General features: G+C 44.3%; 1 protein-coding gene across 6 annotated transcripts in view; it reads right to left on the bottom strand.

Annotated features, from left to right (window-relative positions):
* Positions 1-20,182, bottom strand: part of DOCK9 (dedicator of cytokinesis 9) — a 173,961-nt gene extending 153,779 nt beyond the window's left edge. For all 6 annotated transcript variants that reach the window (XM_080799509.1, XM_080799511.1, XM_080799507.1 and 3 more), the window contains exon 1: positions 19,939-20,182. In XM_080799509.1, coding sequence (XP_080655635.1) covers positions 19,939-20,064 — 126 coding nt within the window. In that variant the 5' untranslated portion in view covers positions 20,065-20,182. The remainder of the gene's footprint in view (positions 1-19,938) is intronic.
* Positions 20,183-27,317: the final 7,135 nt, after the last annotated feature.

Here is a 27,317-nt window from a genome sequence, read left to right as displayed (position 1 = left end):
AAAATTAAAGCTATCCTTATAGGAGTGTAATTTCTTCCTACAACATATTCATAATGTTGAACTGTTTCTACATTCAAAAGATGTTCAAAAGAGAGAGAGACTGACACAAAGTGTTTTTAAAGAAAGAATTGCCACAGAAACCAATAAAAATACTCTCCAAAATATTTTAATTTGACTTAAATAATGTGCTCCTTTATTTTAGTTTGTTACACTGTATGCAGTAATCAGTCCTTAAGTGTTTGTTGGCAGAATGGATCGATGTCATGATTAGCAACACTGTCTCTGGGAACCAGGACTATATGCCTAAGAAAACCCAAAGATGCTCATAGCTTTACACAATGACAGAGTTCTGGGTAGCGACAGATACACTTATATTAGAGAGAAGTCAGAGAGAGAGATCCAGCAGGATGAGATAGACATTGCATTCTCCTCCGTTCCATAAGCTGTCCAGCACATGACGGTGACTAGGTAAGCTCCAAGGGGGTGACCTGGTCGTCTACACCAGCCCTGGGCGCCTCCAAAGCTACCCCTGGGTGTGTTCCCTTCCTATACCTTCCAACAAGAGCCACCAGTGCAGCCCTTCAGGCCACAAGGCAAGGTCAGTCTACTTGTCAGAAAACAGTACTACAATGTCAGCCTTTGTCAGAGAGGGTGCTGAAGACACCTCCTGAGAAAGGGTCTTTTCCAGCCAATGATGTTTGGGAGTTTTTGCCTTGCTCCTACAGCACAGCTCTCTAGGTAGACTATTCTTGTATTCTTAGAGCAGGGCTTGGCAAACTTTTTCCTGCAAAGAGCTGAGAGTAAATATCTCAGGCTCCACCAGCTTACTGTTTACTAAACTCTGAGCACAAAGGCAGCCACGGACAATAAATAAACAAATGGGCAGAGTGGTGTTAAACCTTTACAGAAACAGGCAACAGCCAGATTCCGCCCAAGAAACACCTTTTGCTGATTTATGCTGTCGTTTCCTTCACCCCTTAGTAATTAATCGCCTTTTACCAATTTAATAATTCTTTATATTAATTTTCTATTTCCAATTAACTGATACGTTTCCTGTCTCTGGGCTGATACACACAGTATGTGTACACGGGTTTTTTTGGGTTTTTTTTGTTTTTTTTTTAAGATTTTTGTTTGTTTATTTGACAGACAAAGATCACGAGTAGGCAGAGGCAGAGGCAGGCAGAGAGGGGGAAGCAGGCTCCCGGCAGAGCAGAGAGCCCGATGAGAGGCTCGATCCCAGGACCCTGAGATCATGACCTGAGCTGAAGGCAGAGGCTTTAACCCACTGAGCTACCTGGGCACCCCAACGTGTACACGTTCTTAAATGTATTTAATGATTCTCTCTCACCATTTGACTAAACCTAGATTGTTTAAAAGATTTAGTAAGTGAAAACTAAAAATATTCACAGGTCAGTTTTGCCTGTTTATGATATGCTTTCCTTAACTGCATGGATTACTGTTTTCCCCTGACTGTATCTTGGAAGTAGCTAATGACTCAATGTAAGGTTGTGGCTGTCAGGATTACCTTGCTTTGGGCGCCTCTGTGTAACCTGGAAGGCTTCACACAGATGATCACACTTCATCCACTGGAAAATTAATTAAACAAGGAGGCCACGTCGCTGAGGAGGCTTGACTGCCCTGGTGGCCTCTGTAAGCCAACCAAAATCCAACTGGGGAATGCCTCAAGGTTACAAAATTATTCCTCCCTCTGCTTCTGCTCTTTCTCTCTGTAAGTCTCTCCAAGCTCCTAACTGTTCCTAACAACTTCCGGTTTGGTGTCACCTGACTCGAAATGATTTTTGTTCAAACTCTACCAATGCTTAATACGCCTCAGTTTATCTTTTAGCATCACTTAGAGCCAGTATAAGGTAGAGGCATGGAAACGTCATTCCATGTTACTGAGGGAGATGACAAGTTGAGCGAGTAGCCGGAAGTGTCCCAGGTAACCTAGAGACTGGGTCAGAACATGGCCTCTATCACACAGAACTCCTTCTCCAGGCCATCCTTTAACCGGTCTGTGTGCACCAGCGCTCAAGCAGAATAAACGTGGGGAGGGTTTCTAAGCCAACGTTCTGTTAAGGAATGATGATGCCTGTAAACAGGAAAGCCCACAAGGTTGATTTCAGTATCAGGGAAATCTTCAAGGAAGAATGTCATGTCTTGCTTGGTCTCAAGGACTGTGAAGATCTGACACATGGACAGACCCTTAGATCACTCACTGAGCCCTGAAGGGGCAGCCGTCTTCAGCAGCTGCAAGGAGCACTTTCCAGGACAGAACCACTGACCCCAAGGCAAAGGGGTCAACTGGGAGTGACTCACTTGTTACCTAAGAACAAGACAAAAGCTCTTGTTTCAAATACAAATAACAAGTCATCCACACCATGCCTCACGTGGCCTCAGGAGGAGAAAGGGTAAGAATGGAGACCGGTGAGGGAACAGGAAAAGAGACAAGGTGGAGGTGGGGGAGGAAGAGACCAAAGGGGCCAACACCCAGGGCTAAGACAGGCAGGAGCCGCAGAAGTGGAGGTAACACAAGGGGGAAGATAAAGACTGAAGCAGCAGCTACAAACAAAGGACAGCAGGCCTGTGGGAAGTCATACCTCTGCGTCTACTCAACTGGGGGTTAAGGGCCTAACTGCCCATTTTCTACTCTTCTTTGAAAGGATGATTCACTGGTTACAGCTGTTCACTGTTCTTCAGCATCACTGAGCTTTTCCAAGTGGTCACATGAGTGGAGAACAGCCCACTAGGGTAGGGAACTGACTGGCTTATAGCATCACTGGTGACAGGAATGACTAACAGCAAAATGAAATTAGCTAATTACCAGACCGCCAGTACCCCATTTCCTGTTTAGTAGAAAGAGGCTTAGGGTAGATCTGGCTTACGGCCTCGGTTTTTAAAGCCATCAACACAATGAAGTTTAATCCTTCCCAGGGTGACACAGGTACAAGAGCCAAGTTCTTGATTTTCTATGGTCAAAAGCAAGATCCTGAGCCCAGAATTACCCAAATCAACCCATGGTCATAGATGGAGCTAATCCAGGGCCATCAGAATCACCATGTTTTGAAAACCTGAGAATACACCGGTTTGGACTTTAGCTAAAGATGCTGTGTTTTGCTAAGCACGACGGGGGTTTTGGTCAGCTCCTGAGCCTGTGACATTCTGAACTTGTACAGGGCAAGGGAAAAACGTAAATCAATCTATGTATACAACCTCTTTAGCTTTCGTCCCCAATTTGGAAGTTAAATGTCCTCATTTATGAACATTTGCTTCTTAGGTTATTGTGAAATCAGACACGGAGAGGACCATGGTACTTTCAGTTTACAAAAGTCTACAAGTCTGGTTCTCAAAGTGGGGTCCCGGTAACAAGCAGTGGCACCCGAAAAGCAGATACAAAACTAAACTGAATCAGAAACTCCACGGGTAGGACTTGGGTATCTGCGTTGGCACAAGCTCCCCCGGGGATTTTGATGTCCCAGGAACTGGGCTGAAATTTAAAAATTCAGAGAGGGACAAGGAACAGGCCCAGGCCTGAGCTTTTTAACCTCTTTAGGGTTACAGACCCCTCTGAGAACCTGGGCCCACTCTCCCCAAAATGTGTATACATATTATTTTCCAAAATTTTATACACAGTTCTTGGGGAGGGCTGTCATTCCTTGCAGAGTAGCCATGGAACGGAGCTGAGGACATTCTGGACAGTGGGAGAGGGTGGCTTGTAAACATTAATTCAATATAGCAGGAGGTGCTGGCAGAAGTTAAATGCGGAGCTAAGGGAGGAGGCTGCGCCAACAGCCACCCATGGGCAGGAACATTTCCTTACTTCAGCACCGAAGTGATGCTTCAAGGTGCTGAAGGAAGAGCGAGAATTCTTCAGGTGGGCAAAGTTCTGAACTCCTTAACCCACGTGCAGCTACCCTGTGGAGGCAGCTGTGCGGGTTCTGGCTGTGTCTCTAACCCCCAGGCCCAGCACAGAAACAATGGGGCTCCACTTGTGGCACGAGCCTGCTCCTGTCACTCGCTCACACCTCTGCACCTGTCACGGGCCTACAGCCCTGTGGGCTGCCATAGACAAATGTCCTATTTTAGCAGAATCCTTCCTCTAAATACCAATCTCCCACAGGCAAATACGCCAACAGAGTGAATGCAGAGTTGCTCTAGCCCCAGGGCACACAAAAGTACTTGGCCCTGTACCTGGGGCACACCTCCTGACAGGGACACCCCCGTTAGTAGCAGTCCTAGAGTGCAGTTCATTCTGCCTTGGGTTGAAACAACAAGAGAACGGCTTACCTTCTTGACTCTCAGTGGCCTGAGGCAGGGCTAAGTCTCCTTCTCTCTGCCCGCCACACCCCTGCATCTAGCCCAGGACCCAGGGACATAGTGACTGCGCACAAAGCTGGGTGTCCCTCACTTGCCTCTACCCCTGTCCAGGGCCTGAGTCTGTGTGGAGTTCAGTTGCTGCTCGGCATCTTGGCTTCCATGGCCAGGGTGTCAGTCCACCCAAGGTCATGACTCAACGTCACATGAGGGGCGGCATGAGGGGCTATGTTGCAATACAAGCATATCTCCAAGGGTTTGGCCCCAGGACTGCTCGGGGGTTATTTGAGGTAAGTCATTGCACAGTCTAAGAATACCCCCAAATTATTCAGTTCATATATGAAGGAAACCTACTAGATGTTTTTTTCAATCTTAAAAATTTATGTGATGTTTTCATATGTTATTACACTAGAGGGAACTTTGCTAAACAGTGATTAATAAAATACAGATGTTGACTAATGCTACAGGTAAGTTTAAATGATCTATCCTTGCAATAAGAGTGATCAAACCACGATCATATGAAGAGGTGATAACAGCATGAAACCAAACAAAATGTAGGGAAGAAAGTATTACTGAGGTGTACCATGAGATCTATTCATAAAAATGTGTTGTTCTGGGTGCCTGGGTGGCTCAGTGGTTTAAGCCTCTGCCTTTGGCTGCAGTCATGATCTCAGGGTCCTGGGCTTGAGTCCCGCATCAGGCTCTCTGCTCAGCAGGGAGCCTGCTTCCTCCTCTCTCTCTGCCTGCCTCTCTGCCTATTTGTGATCTCTGTCAAATAAATAAATAAAATCTTTTAAAAAAAATGTGTTGTTCATGGCATTTCTGTCATTTATGTTCTGAGGTAGCTTTTTAAAACTTGTCATTTGCAGTGATTTCCTTTCAACTTCTAAATATATATATTAACTTCGAGGGCTCGTTTTGTATTTGTAATTTTGAATTACATTTTTAGACAAGGCCCCCACGTTCTAAGCTGCATCACTCACAAAACCTGGATCTGCTCAGAGGGGCGGCATGTGGATCAAATCAAAGGCAGTGCAGTTGAGGGAGAAGAAAGGTGGGCTGCACAGGTGTGCTGGGCCAATCAGGCCCTGCTGGGTGTGTGCTGGTGAAATGCTTGACAGAGCCCGCAAGCTGGGAGCACGTGATAAATGGTGTCGTTTTCACTACTGAAATGATAAAATGATATTGAAATGATAAAAGTGTCGTTTTCACTATTATAAGCATTATTATTATTAAATGTGTTGTCTGCATGACAGTGATTGGTTTTTTGGTGGGGGAGGTGGGTAGTGAAGGCTGCACATACATTCAGTTTTACCAATCTGTTCACAAAAACTTTCCTGCACACTCCAAGGACATGTAAAATTCAACAGACAAGAATGGTAGGGGCATGCACAAAGAAGGAAACACAAAAGGCCAAACAGAGGAAACTGTATACTAACAGAGATGACACTGGGATTCAGGGACTGAGCCCAAAATAAATATCAATAGACGCTTCCATTAAAAACTGAATGGAGTATTGATGAAGCCTGTGTCAGGCAAGACCGAGAAGAACGACAGTTGGGGCGTTCGGGTGTAGACAGAAGCACTTCAGACCCACTCCCCTAGGGCAGGGCCATGAGAGCAGCAGGACTGAAGATTCTAGAGGTGGTGAGAGGGGCAGGCGGTGAGCCCCATGTTGCGATGCTCATAGACAGTTAGGTGGCCCTTCAGGGGACAGGGAGTGGAAGCAGACTCTACTGGAGAGTTTGGGAGGCCCGGCGCCCACAGACATGCTCATAATAATGAACAGAAATCTTGGCTTCCTTGATGAAGATCTACGGGCAAGGTCTGAAGTCAGGGCCATGTGATCAGGACAGTGGGAAGAAGGAGCTGCATCTCAAGGAACAACATGGGTACAGGTTAGCCCCTGATACCACGGCCCCACCAGTCCCCATCCACTGGTGGAAGCAGGGGCAGCATGGTGAGCCCCTGTGATCCTGTGGCTGTCACAGGTGCCAAAAGGCATGCTCCGCAGTGTCCTCCCCATTAACTTCCCTTTGAAGCTCTCCGACCTCACTCCTTCCTCCAGCATTTGTTGCTGTGGGTCTGGCTGCCGAACATCCATGCAAATTGAAATTCCAGATCCACAGGCAAACAGAAGCTAGGGACTCCTCTGGGTGCCAGGAAAATGAGATTCCTCTGGAATCCAGGATAGCTGGAGAGTACAGGCGCACAGATGAGCTCAATTTTGGCCAATCATGTATGAAGCCTCGAAAACCACAGGAGGAGCTCAGCAGACAGGCTTACTGATTTCACTGCTTCTCCCTCTGACAGGATAGCTTCCTGGGAACTTTCTAGTCATTTCTGGACTTTGTGTCTCTGGTAATTAAATGTTAACACAAGCTCAATCCTGAATACCGCTTCTTGAAATAGCAAACTGAGGAAACAGCAACTCTTGGAGCTTTCTATTTTAAGAAAAGAGAAATTTATTGTTTCTGCTTATAAAGAATTTAAAACTTCCTTGATTTATCTGCATGACTGTAAAAGCTACTTGATTGGCTGAGATAAAAATTCCTCATGGAACTTAGTCCATTTTCAAAATGGTGTACTTCTCGACGCTACCAACAGGACCCCAGCACTGTCACTGGGGAGGGGAGCACGCAGCCTGCCTTCCGAAGCAGGAAGTCAATCAGGGCTGCCCAGCGAGCCTTCCCGTTGCCCCCGTTGCTCCTTTCTTACACACGACTCTCACTGCATCCGCCCACCAGGAACTTCATGAAGTGGTTAAATCTGAAGAGAGGGGCGCCTGACTGGTTCAATAGATTAAGCCTCTGCCTTTGGCTCAGGTCATGATCTCAGGGTCCTGGGATCGAGCCCCGCATCGGGCTCTCTGCTCAGAACGGAGCCCGCCTCCCCCTCTCCCCCACCTGCTGCTCTACCTACTTGTGATCTCTCTCTCTGTCAAATGAATAAATAAAATCTTAAAAAAAAAATCTGAAGGGAAAATCCTCATTCTCCTATAATTAGCAATTGCATCCCTTCCTCACATGCAAATGTCATTAGCAGCTATGTGCTCCCTCTCTCCACAGACTTTTACTGAGCCTGTCCCTATCCATACGCATTGTGCCAGGTCTTTGGGAAGCCAAGATCATAAGGACATAGACCCCACTCTAGGGAGCTCACAGTCCAGAGGGGAAACAGATGTGGCATTTGACCCCATTTAGTATGAACTGGCTTCCCCCCACACCAGCCCCCCCAGTTAGGTTACAAGCTCCACAGAGGCAAAGATTTCCATTTTATTTACTGTTCCCTCAACACCTACAACAAGGCTTGGCCGAGTGTGGGCACCCGATGAATATGTGTCAGATGAGGGACGGAACCTGACAATGTGGGGTGCTTCAGAGCCGAGTCTAAAAGAGGAGTGGACCAGCCAGGATTCGGAGTGGACTGGGGAGTCCTCGCAAAGAAAATGGAGACACCAAGGAGCAAGTTCCTGGATGGAGCCAGATTTTGTGCGGCCTGAAATTTGCATATTTGAAAGGGGAATGGGTTAAAAAAAAAAATACAAAATTTTGAATGTAAAGTTGCTGGAGGCCCTCCCAGGGCCCTGGCAAGAATCTGGAAACTGAAGAATCCTTAGCTTCCAGATAAATCCTCCTCTCAGCACTGTGAGTTCCAGAAACAGCGATCTGTTCAGGACGGCTCGGGCAGAGGTGCATAAAGGGGACGAGGTGCCAAGAGACCAAGGGCTTGGGAAGCCAGTCTCCGGGGGTGCTGCAGCATCTCTGGAAACCCAACGTGAGAGAGGAAATGACATTTATGAGAACTCCCTTCTGAAAGGGCACTCTTATGTGGCTGCCAAGAACACGGAGTAAGCGACCCGAGGTGAGCAAGGGGCTCTGCAATGGACGTGCCGGGGAAACAGAATGCTTAACTGTAGGACCCTGCTTTCCCTGGACAGGCGGGCAGCGCTGGAGTCGGAGAGAACTGGCTGTGCCCCCAAGCAACCCTCTAAACAAGCTCAATTAACTTGTCCATCATCTAAAATAGTGAACAACTGGGGCGCCTGGGTGGCTCAGTCGGTTGGGTGTCTGACTCGTGAACTCAGCTCAGGGCTTGATCTTGGGGTTGTTAGTTCAAGCCCCGAGCTGGGCTTTGTGCTCGGCACAGAGCCTACAGACAAACAAACAAACAAGACATAAATAAACAGTAATCAATTTGAATGGCATCTGTTTGAGGAGGTACCAATGGCTGGCTGGCCTGGGGTGCCCCTACGTCTCTGAGCCACCCCTGGACTACTGCCTACGATGGAAGAGGAGGCCAGAGTGGCAAGTGCACCAGACTGTGATGGGCCCCGAGGAAGGAAAGTGGTGCAGGAGGAAGGGGGCTAAGCGGCACAGAACCAGGTCCCGTCCCATGCTCACCCAGGAAAGCGCCCTCCCACTGCCTTGTCACACACACGCTCTTCCCTCCCTCGATCTGGGATGCGAAAACTTAAAGAGATCATGATAATCAAAATATGATCACGTCCCCTCCAATAACACATGTTCTTCTCCAGACTGTTCCTCAGTGTGTGCGGGAACAATGGCCTCGGCGGCTTTGAGAAGCATGCTTGTTTAAGAGGAACAGGAGGTCTGGTAACACAAGAACTGCGATGTGCAGACATCGGAACCTGAGATTCCTTCTTGTTTTACAGATAGGAAAACCCAGGAGCGTGGGAGTTTCGTGACTGTCCCCGGGCCCACGGGGAGCTGCCAGCAAGCATGGGCCTGGATCCCACGTCTCCTGACCCCTGCTCCATGCTCTTCCCTTCGGCCTCTACACTTTGACTTTCGCACTTTCAATAACCGTGTGCACAAGCACGCGATACAAAGAACTGGAGGAAAAAGAGACCTTATCAAAGCTTGGACTGCAAAGCAAGCTCAAACCTGAGCATTCCCACATGGTTAATTAACTGGTGAATGTTTAGAAGACTGCATAGCGGACACCAAAGCCTCAGACATTAAATGGATTTCTCACATGGAAGTGTGGTGCTGTCCTCAGAGCAGGCTAAAAGAATGATGCGCTTGTGAATACCGTTCTTTATATTATAAACACTGATAAGATGCTGAATTCCCTTTTTATCCAGCACTTTTAAAAAAGCCCTCAAATGAGAGGACTTGTCACTAAATGAAGATTTTATTTAATGAGGCATGTCAGCATTAGCAAAACTTGGGACACGGAACATCAGTTTGATGGAAGGAAGGAAAAGAGTCTGGGTTTTGTATTTGTCAGTTTTATAAATTACTGTGGTTTTCCAAAAATTATTATCCTATTACCAAAATAAACAGAATTAAAGACTCTGTGAAAACCGCCAAATCAATAACATCTAGAAAATGGTCTAAGAGACACGTAAGGATGCAAAGTGAGGTAGTAAAGATAACACCAATTAATGAAAACCCACAGAGCTCCTTGCATTTAGTCAGCTGTGCTCAACAGGGATGTGCGGAGAATGGTAATCAGAGAAGCCCAGACAGGGATGGAGGGGCACTCCTCCACACCCGTGCCCAGGAGGCACACGAGAAGGGAGCTGAGTGGCATGGGGAGGTCGTCCTTGCAAAGACCATGTCTGAAGGTCTTCTCCCTTGACGCAGGGCATGCGCTAAGAGAGGCAAAGGAGGGTGTACAGAGGAGAGAGAGAGAGAACAGACCAAGAGCCTGGGGGGCGGGCTCAGCGTGTGCCTCTCACGCATCCATCCCAGCTTCCAATTCTGCCTGCCATTTTTGCACAAGCATAAAGGAATAATGAAAGCAAAAAATAAAAAGATGCACCAAGATAACTGTATAAATAATTCTGTCTTAAATCTGTACGACAGATCCTTTTCCAGCCAACAATTTTTCTTTCTAGCATTTTGCTTAAATTCTTAATTCCTCCTATGTCAATAAAAACTATTTTTGGAACTCCGAACTGAAGAGGTCAAGTAATTAAGCTAAAAGGCTTTAAAAGGTCCAATATAGTCAGATTTCAAAACAGGGCAGATGGGAGTTCATTACCCTGGTCCAAGAGTTCTCAAGGTGCAACCCCAGACCCGCAGCTCCAGCATCATCTGGAACTTGTGAGAAACGCAAACTCATCCCAGGCCTACTGAATCGGATACTCTGGGGGTGGAGCCTAGCAGTCTGGGTTTTTAACAAAGCCTGGTGATTCTGAGGCTCAACCAAGTTTGAGAAGCCCTCTACTAGTTTACTTTTGTGCATGTTTGAGAATTTCATATTTAAAAAGTATTTTTAGGAAATCCTAGTTCCAACTGCTTATTGGCTATGTGGCCTTGGGGCAAGTTACTAAATCTCCATAACTACATCAGAAAATGGGAAAAGTAACAAGTTCTCTGTCATCATCCCATGGTTATTGAAAAGTTTCAATACATAGCGGCTGTTCGGGGCAGGAATGAAATGGTGGTCATGAGGATCATACAAAGTTGTGTCACCTGGACACAAGAAAACTTTGGTGCCTATAAAACACATATGCCTTTGCTGGATCACATACACATTATCTCACGAAACCTCCTCCCAAATCAGTATGTATCATCAGCATTTCACAGATGAGGAAACTGAAGTTCAGAGGGGTTACATAAATGAGTGAAGGTCACACAGATGGTGACCACTGGATCTCCTGGCTGCAAGCCCAGGACCCGTCCCATAACCCACCTGCGATAAGCACGATGGAACGTCAGTGTTCTAGAATAGGAAATGCTTCCCCAATGTCTCCACTTCCCTTTGTTTGACAACTGCACAGCACCACTGCACACTGTGATGCCTCAGCTACCACATCTCCAGGGAGGACAGAAGTCTGAGGCTTTCCACCCAATCCTGGGCACTGAATGCCCCCCACACTCCCTCCCTGCTCCATGATTTCACCAAGGGAAAGAGAAAAGGCAGAGTCCTTTCATGAAAAAAAAAAAAAAAACAACCTCATTTTCAGTCTCAAGAATATTAAAAATCAAACCCCAAGATATTAAGTCTTCCTGAAGAACCAGGTTTGAATGCTGGGACATATATTAATGTCATCGGGTAGTATTTAATCTACTTAACCAATAAACAGTTCAAGGGTCATCTTTATGAGGCAAGCCCAACTACACACTAAAATCTTGCCTTTTCCCTCCACGGGGTCACAAGTACAGTACCCCATCCAATGACTCACTCCCCCCCCAAACAACAACTTTCTGGTTGGAGGTACATAAGCTACAGAATACATAAGTCTACAGACCTACACTGTTCAATACAGTAGCCCCCAGTCATATGCGGCTATTCTGAATTCAGAAAAACTAGAGGCATAAAATTTCAAAGATTTAGCAGGAATTAAAGAACATAAAATGCCTTGATATTTCTGTAAGGATTAAATGCTGAAATAGTATTTTGGCAATAATGGGTTAAAATTACATTATTAAAATTAATTACACCTATTTTTTAATTTTAATTTGGCTACCAATAATTTTTATATTACATATGTAGCCCTTGCTGTATTTCTATTAAACAGTACTATTCTAGACTGCATGAAACTTTAACATACAGGTAATTTTTTAAAATTCGAGGCAAAACAAAGGACAAACCACTTCTTGAAACTGTTACTTGTGGGGACAAGATAGATTTTGGAAAAATACCCACATCAGAGGCAAGACAGGTCTCATCTTTGTCCAGTAAAGGAGGCAACCTGCACTGCTCATGGTAAAACGCTCCGCCTTTTCTGTCTTCCCTGTTTTTCTCCCCAGGAAGAGGTATCCTCCTTGCCCCACACCTTACGGGTCTCCATTATCTTTTCCACATATAGTCATGGAATGCTGGTATTGAGGTCACACAATGATCTTTTGCAAATGTACTACAACCATAGAAGGTGAACGGGTGACAGGAAGTGGTACACATAACAAAAGGGTACCGGCTAAGACAAAGACAGAAAAGGGTTGAGACTTTGTTCACATAAATGTGCACTTCTGTACTCAAGTAAGCACTCATGTAAAATGCTGGTTGGCGTTTTAGATCAAAAATAACAGAAGCACAGGGGAGTTTCAGGGCATAATACCCACAGCCTTCTTAGTCAAGTAGCTTCCTCTAGATGCAGCCCTTTTTACTTCTAGCAGTTCAGCCCCTGTGGATCTTGGAGGCTAAACCTTTGAAGGGGGAGAGGGAAGGCTGAAGAAGATCCAGGCTCTCCTGGAGGGTCCTTTCTGCAACCCATTCTTTGCCAATACATTCCTCAAAGAGTGACCAGGACCACGCCAAAAAGAACAGAAGTGGCGGGGGGGCGGAGCATTGATATTATGTCAGAGATGGAATACAAAGAAAACAAAACACTCATGGTTCCTACTGGGGCCTAAGCTCCTCTCCGCGCCCCCCACCCCCGCCCTTAGTGGGAAAGCTGGAGTATAAGCCTCAGCTACAATGTGGCAGAGCTGTATAGAAACTGAACGTCCTAGAAGAGCGATGCTACCACGGAGAACACGGAGCACATGGCCTGTGGAAAAATGTGGGGCGAGGGTTAGGGAAGGCTTCCTGGAGGAACGGGCATGTGAGCTGCGACTTAAAGACCAGACAGGGACAGTCTGGTAGTGAGGTGTGCCAGGCACAGGAGGAGCTATGGGGCCTGGTCGGGATGCATTCTGGAAGGTATGAGAGAGGAGGCCAGCAAGCCAGTTCAGGGCTGGCCTCCAAGGATCAAGTAAGTCATGCTTTGCCTTCCCTGCAAAGGAGAGTTAGAAAAGGAGTTTATCTGGGTTTCAGAAAGAGCAGTCTGGCAGCATGTCCGAGCACAGCTCAGAGCAAAGAAAGATTCACTGTGGTAAGTTGACCGGGGCAGTCTAGATAACCTCTGGAGACAAGCTCACTGGAGGGCAGTCACTACTACTATCGCCATCTGATAGAAGCCCAGACTTAGCTCAGAAATGTCAAGTAGGTTTAAAAGACACAGGACCCAGGTCTTATGCCTGAGCACTGGGCTCCTTGCATCAGTCACTTCTGCTTCACCCCTGCTCCACAGCAAGGAGATTCCCAAAACAGAGCTTCTGCCTGGTCCTCCCCGAGAACCTGGCTAAACCCTCAGAGATCCACTGGTAGGTGGTACATACTCTTGTCTGCAAAGTGAGCACTAGAAACTTCTAAAGCCTCAAAATGTCACTCTAAGAGAAACTTAGGACTAGGTATATCACATTACAGGGATATTTCAAACTTCTGGAAGGTGGAGGATAAACTATAATTTCCAAGCCTTCTTGCTTCTAAAATTATACTCACAGTGATACGTCATCTGCAGGCTTGTCAGGCCTTTGTGACTGTCCTGCATGGTTCTCCCTGCAAACCCCAAATTCTGCTGCCACTTCTATTTATTTCTCAGGCTGGCCGACCCATTCCACTCGTCTTACCCACTACATTGGGGGGCAATCCAATATCCCCTATTTTGTAGCTCCTAAACTCAAAACCCAGAAAATTTTGAGTAAACTGAACACAGAACCTGAAACTAAAACTGCAGGCTCTTGGCCTGACTCCATCCCAGGTTATTCTGGGAGCAAAGCTAATAACCCCAAACCATGGAGCTTTAGCCCCAGAAGAGAACTCAGATTATTTACTACGTGCTTCTCATTTCACAGATGAGAAGATTGCTGAAGCCGGGGCTGGGGAAGGGGAGGGGAAGGAAGGGTTTGATCAACAGGGGCTTCAAGGCTGATCTGGGACCAAAATTAAGTCTCTGGTCTCCAAAGGGCTTTCCGTGAGGCCACCCACACCACCCGCCCCTGTGACATAGCTCAGCTGCCCTGTACCCAACCACGACCCATCAAAAAGCACTTGGAGCAAACAGCAGCCTTCTCCAAACCCAACAGGGACCAAGGTGCCCACGTTACTGGTTAGGGAATAAGCATTTCAGGGTTATCCTGGGTCTGAAAATTCATTAAAAAAATACATCTAGGGAAGAGAGTAAGATGTCTCTTTCATCTTTGTAATACCAACGCTAACCCTAAGCAAATATGTTCATATTTGTGCATGAATTGTATGTGAAGTGTCCAGGTACAGATTTTGGAAAATCGTCTTGATGGAAGACAAAAATCCCCAGCTCTGGCACTTACTAAAGATGTAACTTCTACCAAGTTACCTAACCTCTCTGTGCTGCGTTCTCATTTGTAAAAAAGAGAAACAATAATAGCACTTGTCTCCTAGAACTGTGAGAATTGAAATGATCTGTTTAACAGGCTTAAAACAGTGTCTGGCACAGAGCAAGGCACTATATATTTTTGTCAGTACTCCAAAAAAAAAAAACAAAAACAAAAACAAAACCAAAAGAAAGCAACTGGCATTACCTCACGATAAAAAAAACAGCGATCAGCCCTCCTATCTCCCCACTGATGAACGACAGGAGAAAGCAGCACGCAGGAGCTGGGTGCATTTTCCTGTTCTATGTGAGCAAGAATCCCAGAAAGTAGAGAGTGGCTCTGGGTTCTAACGGGTAGTGACACAGTTGTGGAAGTCCCTTCTCTGGGACAGTTTCCCATGCCTGCAGGCTTAGTCAATTCACCCCGACCCATCTAAACATGCACTCCCCAAAGATTCCTTCCAGTGACGGCATCACAAAATACGTGTGCTCCTTCGGGGGCCTCATTCATGCAAACTGTTTATATGAACCGTCGGGGGTCCTTGTGCCTTCTGTAACGCAGGGCTGGGCCTCCTCCGGACGCTAAAAATTCAAGAAAACATGTCCTTGTGGAACTATGATTTAAGTGTTGTCTGCCTAAGTGGAAAAGGATGGGTGAGATTAGCACTCCTTGTTCCTAATAAATACCACATGAGAGCCCTTCATTAGCCAGACCTGGCTGCTTGTGGAGAGGAAGGGTATTAGTAAGTGTAAGTCTGGCAAGTCTCAATGCTTATAAATGTGGGTTGAATAAGAAAACAAATAAACAAATCAAGGGGAAAACCAACAAGCACAGTGAAGATTTATGGCCCTGAATAAATGAATTTTCCTGGTTATATCACCTGGGAATATGTCTCTTCAGAAAGCTTACAGGAAATTTCCTGCACCACTCAGTATTTTGAAAACACAAAGGAACTACTTATTAAATATCACCAATGTCATTAATATCATTAATTACGTCTAAAGATGCCTATAGGGATGCCGGAAAATCTGCAAGGCCAAAGGGCTTTATAAACATAATTTAATTAAATCAATCACAGTCATCTAAAGTTTTATAGGATTTACACAACAACATGATCATTGCCCATAACCTTATGCTCGGGGTTTGTGTCTTAATTCACTTCTTTGTCTATTTCTAGAGTAAATAGAACTTCAGAGAGAGAAAAGGTTTTCCCAGGCAGCGCACCTCCTTGTCTGGCCAGAAGCTGGGTTTCCTACCTGTTACTACGTCGCCACAGGTACTGCCTTCCATGTAGGCATTTAGCTAATCATGTGTTCATTGAAAATATCAAACTAAGAATTCAGACTCAATTTTTACCACTTAAAGATCCCAGAAAAATAGCAAAGAGAAAAGGTGTCTCGAAAAATAAACTTTTCGGGGCCCCTGGGTGGCTCAGGGGGGCTAAGTGTCCAACTCTTGATTTCAGCTCAGGCCGTGATCTCAGGGTCGTGAGATTGAGCCCTGCCTCTAGGTCCGAGCTCAGCAGGGAGTGTGCTTGAGGTTCTCTCTCCCTCTCCCCTGCCCCTGCTCACACTCACTCACGCGTGTACTTGCTCTCTCTCTCAAATAAATCTTTAAATAAAGAAACTCTTCAAAAAACATCAATGAGTATATCTAACACATGAAAATTCACCTCTTCTTTATCTTCACATCTTTCAACCTTCCAAATTCCCAAAATAAGACCTCTACTACAGTTCTCCGATGCCTGTTGAAAATAACCCAACAAAAGGGCGACACGAATGACATATACCCCAGCCACTCCTGACTCTTTGAGGCCACACCCTGTTCCTCTAAATTGCTGAGAAATAACAATTAGAATAAATTATTTCCAGGAATTTAGAGTTGGGGGGGCAAAAATAGGTATTCAAATGTAAACAGGGTAACTAACCTGCAGACGTCAAGAATATCCTGATTGTTCCCCTGTTAGTCATTCACAGCCCAGAAAGTCATTTTTCAAAGGGGCTGGCAGTGAGCCTGGATGGGCATGGAGAAGTTTCGCCATGCAGAGCGTCCCCTGCTTACCGTCAAAATGAGGGGACAAGACCCATCTATGAAGGTAAGTGTAAGTGGAACCCAGCAGCCCCTGAAACTTCAGAACGTCCACCCACCTACTTCTCTAAGAGACACTGGCTTTACCTAGCACAGAACAAGCAGCCGCTGCTCAGGAGACCTCAACCGTTGTCCTGGCAGAGGAGAAAGAAACATAAACGCCCAAGAAAAGCAGCAAGAGGAGACTTCTGATCGACGTTTTACAGAACAAATATTGGCTTACATTAAGTGCTTTAAGCTATATTTATAGTTGCTAGTAAGTGCACTGTTAGTCATCCACAGCCCACAAAGGCATTTCTCAATGACCGTCCATTGTACTAATTGCAAAGAATTGGAAACAAATTAAATAACCATCAAATTATGATACTGCCATAAAACTGAGAATCACACAGCCATTAAGAATAATGACATAAGTCTATGGTGATAAAGAAAGATGTTTTTGATATATTCTGGGAGTAATTTAATGCAGAAATCTATAGTACAGTACATTTTCCACACACATACGCCACAAGAAGTTATATTTTTATATGCACAGGAGAAAGTCTGAAAGTGTATACTATACACCAGGGGTGCCTGGATGGCTCAGTCAGAAGAGCATGCAATGCCTGATCTCAGGGTTTTGAGTTCAAGCCCCATGTTGGGTGTAGAGATTACTTTAAAAAAATAAAAATGAAACAAAAAAGAAAGTGTATCCATCAAATAACTAATTGTGGGCACTTGGAGTAAAAGTAAGGACACTTTATTTTTCCCTATTTCTTTTTTTTTTTTTTAAAGATTTTATTTATTTATTTGACAGACAGAGATCACAAGTAGGCAGAGAGGCAGGCAGAGAAAGAGGAGAAAGCAGGCTCTCCACGGAGCAGAGAGCCCGATGCGGGGCTCGATCCCAGGACCCTGGGATCATGACCTGAGCCGAAGGCAGAGGCTTTAACCCACTGAGCCACCCAGGCGCCCCTGTTTCCCTATTTCTACACTATATTTACACGCACTCATTACTTTTATACTTTTATTCCCCTCTTGGGGGAATTGTGACATTTTCCCCAAGGACTGATTGTGCACGTAACTAAAACCAGCAAAACTTGACTTTAAAATGTTACCTGTTGAATAAAGTAAGTTCCTTATCTTTAAATGTTACACACGTACTCTCACCAAGTACCTGGGCTACTGGAGATAATAAAGAACGGCACTAACAAACAGATCTCATGACTGTGCTGGCATACTTTTTAAAAATCATCTTGGAAAAAAAGGCTGTCTTCCCCACAGTTTATTGGATTCTCATTTGCTGTAAGGAGCAATAATCACAAGTAAGAAGATCTGCCCTGGACAGAGGCCCGGCTGCAATATCCTTGCTTCTCTTACCCGTTACTAGCTCTGTATTATCTTGCTTCCGCCTGGGGAAGAAGAGAAAGAGTATCAGATAAGAAAAAGCTTCTCAGGGGGCGCCTGGGTGGCTCTGTGGGTTAGGGTCTCTGCCTTCGGCTAGGGTCTTGGTCCCAGGACCCTGGGATCGAGCCCCGAGTCGAGCTCTCTGCTCGGCGGGGAGCCTGCTTCCCTTCCTCTCTCTCTGCCTGCCTCTCTGCCTACTTGTGATCTCTGTCAAATAAATAAATAAAAAATCTTTAAAAAAAAAAAAGAAAAGAAAAAGAAAAAGCTTCTCAGGTGTGTCCCTGCTGCCTTCACCCTTCTCTCACACCTGTCCCTGCTCAGGGCCTGAGCTCCCCATGCAGCTTCTAGACCCGGCGGGTACAGCGGCCGCCGGCACAGCCTCAACCAGGACAGCGGAAAAAGGAACTCCCTGTGGACCCGCCCGGGATGAGACTGACAGAAACAAGTAACTGGGATGCGAGCAGCTGATGTTTTGAGCAGTAGAAAGAGAAGGAAGTTTTGTTTTGTTTTGTTTTGTTTTGTTTTTTTAACTAATCTCTACGCCCAATGTGGGGCTCGAATTCATGACCCCGAGAACAAGAGTCACATGCACTATGCTACCAACTGAGCAACCAGGTGCCCTGAGAAGGAAATATTTTAAAAGTCACTTGTGTGATTTAAAAAAAAAAAAAAAGAAATCACGCAGCATCTTTCTATAGTGTATTTAAGCCTCTGGATAAATATTTCTACACATCTGGAGAAACACTGACAAAAGACTTTTAAGAATATTCACAAGGGAACGCAAACCACACAACTTCCTCCAAGAAATCCTAAGTTACATCAGCGAGGAACTTAAACCAGTTAAATCTACACGGCATGCAAGGGGCTCTAGCTACTCAATGGATAAATGCACTATTGTGCTAGCAGAAAGGAATCCAAGATAATGAATAACATCTCTACACAATATACCAGGGGGAAGAAAACTAAATCACTCGGATGAAAATCTGCAGTGAAAAAGCCCATCATATTTAAAGACTTTCTCAGTCCACAGTTAGCAATATCATTTTGAAGGCAAAACAATGTGAGGCAGCCTCACGTGTCACTGAGCAAAACAATTTAGTTCAAATCCAATCCATTATAGGGAAGTTTCAGTTCAGATTATTAAAGACACTAATTAAAAATTAAGTTAGTTAACCACTTTATAATAGCAACTGAACCTCTATGTTTTAAAAAATCACTATATAAAAAAATCACTAACTACTAGTTTACCAGTCCCTCTAACAGATCATTTGAAAGGCTCAATTGTCCCCTCTGTAGTGCATGTTGGTGGTTTTGGGGGGGTTTTTTTGCAGTTTGCTTAAAAAATTATGTGCCTTTATTGTACTAAAGAAATTCCAAAAGAGAAGCACAACCTACTCATCGATGATAACAACACAACCATTTTTCACATTCCTCCCTTTCAAAGTCTATCAGAGCTCTTTGAATTCATCCCAACTGCTATGAGCTCAGCTCAAGACAAGAAGGAAAACATTTCCATCAGTTGGTTCAAAGTTTAAGTTTCTTCTTACTTTGCTCAAGGCTAACCTATTAAAATGAGTGAGTGAGAACACACGGAACTTCAACAGTCATGTTCCTTAACACCCCCCAATGTCATCCTACTTTTCACAATAACAGAAATACATCATGTAGAAATGTTTTCATCTTGCAAAGGACTTCTTTGCCAGCTCCAGAAAAGGCGACTGCAACGTGCCTCCCTGGGTTCATGTCCAGCCAACACCACAGCTAGGTGGGACAGAATTTTGAACAATACAAAGTTATTGCTAGACAAAGCAGCCTCCTGGAAACCACGGTCATCCACAGAATGTCAACATATCTTTCCTCCCAAAGAAAAATCAAAGTGGAACCAAAGTGAATCTACAGGAGAAGAAAGGAGAGTTCACGAGAGACAGGCGGAGCAAGTTTTAAAGCCAGAGTGCCAGAAGGCGCTCAGCACACACACACACACACACACACACACACACACACAATAAAAGCACTTGGTGGAGAAGACCACAGAAACGCTGTGGGCGACCGCTCTCACCAGCACTGGCCCCGCGCCCTCTGCTTCCTCTTCACCCTGGGCTGCATCCTTGCGTTGCAGGGGGGGTTCAATCACCAGCTCCTTCTTGACGCTTCTACTACTTGTCCTGCATTTATCAGCCTGCATTCTCAGCAGAAAACCAAGTCAGAAAGTCTGCAACTCAGACAGCTGCGAGTCCCCGGCCGTGCAAGGCACAAGCATGCCCCTGGCCCGAGCACAGAGAGGAAGCCGGCTTCCCGAGCACAAGTGGTCAGCCCGACGGCTGGGTCGGCGGAGCCGGTGGGGTGGGAGGGCATGCAGGCCAGGGCCAGCCCCCAGGGGTGTTACTACTGCTCCGAGAATGGGAGGCTCCCACACGCCGGCCAAAGGCAAACAAACCCGAACTGTACAATACACAGTGTGCTGTCTCTCTGATAGAGACCGGCCTCATTGTGTCTGTTCCACATGGTGTGGGCCAAATGGAGCTGAATCCAAATAGTGCAGTGTTTAAAAGAAAATCAGTCACAGTTAGACTCTTTCATGATTATTTCAAGCCTGAATCTCCTGGAGTTGAAGGGACAGCGAGGTTGTCCGGGTGTTCTAAAATTCCTGTAGTTTCTGGGTGCTTCCCTTCATGTGACCGCCGAACACCAAATGCTTGGCCGATGGGCCAACAGGGAAGGGCAAAGAGGGAGGGGTCCCACAGCCTGCACCTCATGATGGGCGCGGGTGTAAGGAAAGTGTCCCTCCCTGGATGGCAGACCTCAGCACAACGAACTTGACTTAGCAACTATTTTATGCCAGGAAGACAAGGTCATCGAACAGTCTCATGGGATGCCACCTATCATAGTAAATGCTTTTATTCAACAGAATATTACTTTAAATGCATCAATAGGTATGTCAGTAATGAGCCCAGGACGAGATACTGAGAGGGTCACAGTAAACATATAAGGCAGTGTCTCTCCCTTCTGTCACTCAAGCACCAGGAATCCGGGGTATGAATATTAACTGTATAATAAGTCACAAGGGTTCAACTAGGCCATTAAAAAAATTAATAGTTTCTACAATAATTTTTTTTTAACTAGCCCATTTCTGAACCTTACATAATCTTTCAGGGTAAATATAAACTCACTTGCCAAATCTAGGTTCTAAAACAGAATGATATATCGATTGTAAAAACCTATCTTCATAAAATTACAAGCAGACCAAAAAAAAAAACCCAAAAGAGCCTCAATTACATAAATACAGAATTGAAGTAGCAGTTACATCAAAACTTAAGAATTATCCTATAAATCAGAGGAGACAAGAAAATCTGAAGCCACACACTAAACAGACAGACTGAGCCTCAGTAAAGCACAGCCTAACCAACAATTTGAACAACTTCTTGAAATAGCTTGAGAAGTTCTAAATATCCCAATTCTTCCTCAATTCCTCATTTTCATTAAGTCGCCAGCAGGTCAGGACTTTGAGAGAAACGCTATCCTGTTTATTTGGTCAAAATTACTTACATTCTGTAAGTAAGTAATTTAAAAGGTTATTTGTTGTATGAAGACTGCAAGTGCCCGGCATGGACAATTTACGTAATCTTTGTAGCATCCAAGGAGGTAACATGGTTCTCCCCATTTTACAGATGCAGAAACTGATGCACAGAAGGGTTACACATGTGCAAAAGGTAACACAGAGGGCAGCGGCAATATGGATCCAGTGTATACACTCTTTACCATGATTTGATGAACCAGTCATCTGTTCCAATTATGCCAACTGCTAAAAAAAGCAAAATATGTAAAAGCTACTGATCGGCAGCTAAAGGTGAAGGCAGTGTCTGGGTTTAATCAAGGTACTTTGATGAAGAGGTAAAAAGGTAAAAATGGACCAGCACAGTGCTAGGTCCATAGTAGGTATTCATTTAAAAGGTGACTACTGTTACTGTTGTTGTTACTCCCAGCTGAAGAAATTGGCCCTTATCTTAAATTCCAGACTTTGCATGTGTGAGCTACAATGACAATTCCACCAACCAGGGGACAGGACACCACAAAATGCTTCGGCAATTTCAAAACAACTGGTCTTTCCCGATCGCGGCTTGATTATGATAGCTGCCTTTGAACAGTGACCTTGAACCCCTGCATTCATGCCACAAACCAGGCATCTTCTTAAGGTTTTCCTATATTTTTCAAAATCTTACCAATGAATTGATATTTCTTCTGTGATCAAGGAAAAAACTTTAAAGTGGCTCTGAGCTTCCAGCTAGCCAGGACAGAGGTTAGGTTCCCTAATTCATATCACCAAAAGGAGAAAACACTCCAAGGTAAAAAGAAAGAAAAACAATTTTTTTTAAATTTCTCACACAGAGATTTGCATAAAAGGGGGATGATTCATGTACTAGTTCTCAACGTGTTTACAGGAAATGCAACAGCCAAGTTCACACTGCTTTCTCACCAGCATCTGAGAGCATTATACTTAAATCCTGGATAAAGGAAAGCAATTCTGAGAGCAAGATGATCATGTAATCTACCACCTTCAAATGGTCCAACTTATGAGAGAAGGAAACTCTCAGGACGGAGAAGAATGAAGATACTATTGCCAGCTTTCCTGCTACATAACTTCTCAGGCAATGTCAAGTGCTCGCTAGTTCTCAGCTTATTTAGGACAACCAACACTTCAGAAGTCTGCCGGTCTAGGGGGGTCACATGTATAGTATTTAATTAACTCTCTAAAGGGTTTGTGAGACCGATGTCTGAGAACATGAGAGGGACATCTGGCCAGAGCAATCACAAGAGGAAATGCCATCTTAGAAGGATGGGAAGTAGGTGGCCAAGGGTTCCTTTGCAGCATTTCAAAGAACAGGGTATTTCCTGGACCTCTGGGTTCAAGTCCACCAACATTTACTGAGCTCCTACTATCTAGCAACCTCAAGTTCTTTCACACACTAACTTGTACAACTCTTAACAATAACAAAAACACCTATTAACATGTATTAAAGGTATGCAGAATTTTACTGTTTAAACAGAATAGAGTAAACCCTTTGGGGGGAGAAGGATGAAATGAATGCTTCTGTATATGAGTTTCAATTTTCAAGTTTTAATATTCACACAAATTATTTATACAGGTTGGGTACCCAAAACCATGAAATCGGTATAGAAAAATATGGAATTTTCCATGAGCAATTTTTTACTGTAACGAAGGCTAACTGTAGACTCTACGGCCCCCATCATGAAGTTCCATCACATTCTGAAAAACAGGGAGCTTAAGACCCTCTGACCCAGGACTCCTACACATGGCTTAAGACCCAGTTTAAATGCTATCTTGATCCTCCTAGCCAGGATTGACTAGCTCCTCTTCTGCTAACCATCTGGGCATTCATTTTATTCACCTCTATTCTGGAGCTTTTCACGATCCTCCTTTTATTAAGTCTGTACATGTCACATTCTTCGATGAGACCATAAATTCATGAGGGCAGGAACTATATCTTAACCACCTTTGTACCTCCAGTATCTTAAGTCCTGCAAGCACTCAAAACACATTTGCTGAATTTAATGCTTATGTCAGTTTTGTGTCTCTGGTTATCTTTATCTCTAAAATAAAATTTGGTAGTTGCAGAAATATGCCAACATTTTCATTTGCTAATAGCCCAAATTAAGGCAGAAGCATTCAACTGTTCATCAACTGAAACACAATGGACCATTTACTAATAATTAAAATGTTCCTTTCTCCCAGCTAAAGAAAATGTTATCCTGCAAAACTTGCTAGACATTTTTCAGACAAAGGTATACTTGAAAACAGTACAAGTGAACCTTGAAGAAGTAGAAATAAAATTGTTTTAGGCAAGGAATTACATAAAATTTAAAACTGCATTTGGCTGCAGTTAAAACCCATACAAGGAATAAATATCAACTACCTCAACAAAATTTTCACTCTCCTAATTAGGGACTCCCACCATATCAGAAGGATACTTAAAACTTAACAATTAACTTTATAGATAGATAGATAGATAGATAGATATGATCAGAGACTTTAAATTTTATACACACACACATATGCCTTTATAATATATGTAAAGTATATTGAAATAAAGCTCTACGTATAAAGACATACACCCATCTGAGGTAGAGACTTAAATATATATTAAATATATGTATCTAAATATTAAATAACTGTATACACACACACACACACACATACGTATCTACTCCAAAGTGATCATCTCTTTTCTCTTGGTCTGGGAAAATGTGAAACAGTAAGTACAAATTATTAAGAAAAATCACAAAAAGGGGAACCTGGGTGGCTCAGTGGGTTAAAGCCTCTGCTTTCGGCTCAGGTCATGATCCCAGGGTCCTGGGATCGAGTCCCACATCGGGCTCTCTGCTAAGCAGGGAGCCTGCTTCCTCCTATCTCTCTGCCTGCCTCTCTGCCTACTTGTGATCTCTGTCTGTCAAATAAAGAAATAAAATCTTTAAAAAAAAAAATCACAAAAAGGAGCAAATGACTAACGATTTTCCACAGAGTATTGTTACTAGTCAGCTTGCTAGCCAAAGAAAAGAAAAGGTGTCAGGAAAATGATCTGGCCTTCTGAAAAAAACATACATAGAGAAACAGAAGGCACAAGCAGCAGCAAAACAGAACAGAACAGGATTAGAGGCCACAGATGCAGAGGGTGAAGTGACAAACAGTTATAGCAGAGGAGAGAGATTGTGACAAAAAAAAGAAATACGTGTGGGGGCACGCAGAGATGAGAGACGAGGGGGTTTTCTGCATTAGACCCTTGAGGCCTCATTGAATAGTTAATATTAAAAAAAAAACTGACATAAGTCTGATGTTCACCCCTATTTCTCTTGTCATCAGAGATTTAATCAAATGATCACAGAAATGAAATATGCATTATCATCTAGCCCAGTGGTTCAGAGCCTAGAATCCAAGGCTGAACTTGGGAGGAAAGTGGTCTGTGAACTCTCTGAAATTACTTTCAAAATGTTGTGTGTGTTTGTGATTTTTTGGGGGGAAGAGGCCGGTGGAGTTTAGCACTCCGAGACGGAGCCAAGGGAAGATCACCCACTCACAGAATAAGGAAACGGGTCCAGAGAAATGAGCTAGAGAGCCAAGCAAAGCTTGGGGATACGAAGCTCTTCACTTCAGCAGGTTCAAATTCTATTTGAGTAGAGGCAACAACAGCAATTTAAACACCAGGCACAAGTTAAGTCAACAAGCCGACCGAAGGCAACCATCCATGTCAACACCTGCAGCTACTCCTTTGTTCAGTGATGGCCAGGTCAGCGACAGGCCATCGTAGGAAACGTAATGCCAGATGGACAACCCAAGGCCAAGAAAGTCTACCTCCAAAACAGGGGAAATACGGTAACCAATACAAATTACGTTTTTTGAGAACTTTTAATGACATTAAGAAAATACCAACAATAACATGCACATACAAGACTGAAAAAAAAATGTGACTGCTGATTAACTCTGGTATGTGAGACTACTAGGAATTACTTTTCTCTAAAATCTTACATTCTAAATTTTCTTCAAAAGCACTTATTCTATATTCAGAAAAAAAACCACCCAAATATGCTGTATTGCAAAATAATAGTATAGAAAAAGCTCACATCAAGGTTTTCACCCCCACTATAACTCAACAGCTGTGTGCTAACACTTGACCTCTCCGGGTCCCACAAACTTCACGTATAAAGCGAAGGACGTACACTAAAAATCTTTCCAGCTCTACATGTCTACATGAACTATTAAAACTGTCCTTACTGATGAGATGTAGGGGGAAAAAAACCACCCCAACAGAATGATAAACATTTTAAAATCACATTTCCCCACTATACACAAAAAAATACAAAGACCAAACAGTGGCTCTAGTTCTAAACGTGTCCGATGCTCAATGGAAGATGTCCAAAATGTGGAGGATCCTCCTCCGGGGGAGCAGGGGACGAGCTGAGAAGCTGACAGATGACAAGGACTATGGGATGTTCTATGGGTGAGAAGGGGGAGCAAGGGGAGGCCGGCTGCCCTCTCTACACAGCTCTGGGGTAAGCAAGCTCACAGTGCTGGGACAGCAGGGCACAGGCCCTAAAGAAGGCTCTGTTTCCAGACGAAGCAATTAAAACAGGATAGTGCTTCCATTTCTAGAGACTGCTCCCTGGTACTGGCTTTGTGAATTCAGCACAACGACTTCACCACCCTGGGGGCCCCAGGTCCCTCCTCTGGAAAACAGGGACTAGATGTCCACCATTACCATTCTAACTAGATTCTGTGCATTCCGAAGACCCAAGTGGATCATGGATATGTCCCACGGCATGCAGGAACACAGACTGCATGCAGCCACAATGTTCCAGAAGCTTCTCCATTGAAGACAGCCCCACCCCAACCAGAGACATTCCCTCTCCCTGCTTCCCTTTCTCCACAGCCTCCATCACCATCTGGCATTCTGCTTTCTACTTTCCTTATTTGTCTAATCCCAATTAAAAAAGAGAGAGAGAGAGAGAGAAAGAAAGAGAAGATGCTCTGTGAGGGCAGAGATTTTTGTCTATTTTGTTCACTGCTCTATTCCTAGGTCCTAAAACAGGGTAGTTGCTTAAAAAATATTTCTTGGATGAATTTACTGAAGAGTTAGGATCCTGGCAGTCTGGATAAAGAGCTTTTATGCTCTGCACACCAATATTTTTTCTGTAAACTATCAATTTATTTTAAACACAATAATGATAATTCAGCCAGCAGTGTCAATGATTTGTGTTAGAGATGGAAACTTACAAAGGCAAAGGAAAACATCATGTGCCCGATTTTTCTCAGGAAACGAAACTCCCAGCCTGAGTTACCAACACCCTGCCCGCCACACAGCGTCAACCCTGAGCAAGGCGTCACCCTGACGGGGCCATGCCAGCACATTTGATCTCCCCCTGTCAGCTTTAAGCACTGCAGCAAGGGCAGGGGTATGTGGTGTGTACAGAGAAAGCAGTCCATAAATGCTTGCTTAGAAAATAAATGATAAATTGCCTCACTCTGGTTTGATGTGTCACAGACCCACGCCTCACAAGAAGTTGAAATGAAGGATTTTCTAACTTTCCTCACTATGTGAAACGGTTGAGGTTAAGGGCTAGGAAACGTATGCATAGTGAGAAAAACAACCAAAAGATTTTTTTTAAGCACTGAAGTTTTTCTTTCTAAATTAAATGCCTCATTCCATTATAAACAGAAGACAAATATCCACTCCTTCACTTCTTCGCATATGTGTACCTCCCAAAGCAACCTAATGAAAACCACAAATAACCACCCTCCAAGTTTATGGGTTCCGTAAAACCTCTGTATATGTTAACATTATTTAACACATGTTCCGTCAGTGCTGGTATGGTACAAAACTGGTGGACCCCCGTGACTGACAGATGATGGAGATGGGGCAAGCTGGC

This window comes from Martes martes (assembly GCF_963455335.1).
Source record: "Martes martes genome assembly, chromosome: 3".
Taxonomy (NCBI): Eukaryota; Metazoa; Chordata; class Mammalia; order Carnivora; family Mustelidae; genus Martes; species Martes martes.
Note: the sequence above shows the minus strand (reverse complement) of the source record. Positions and strands in the feature narration are given on the sequence as shown.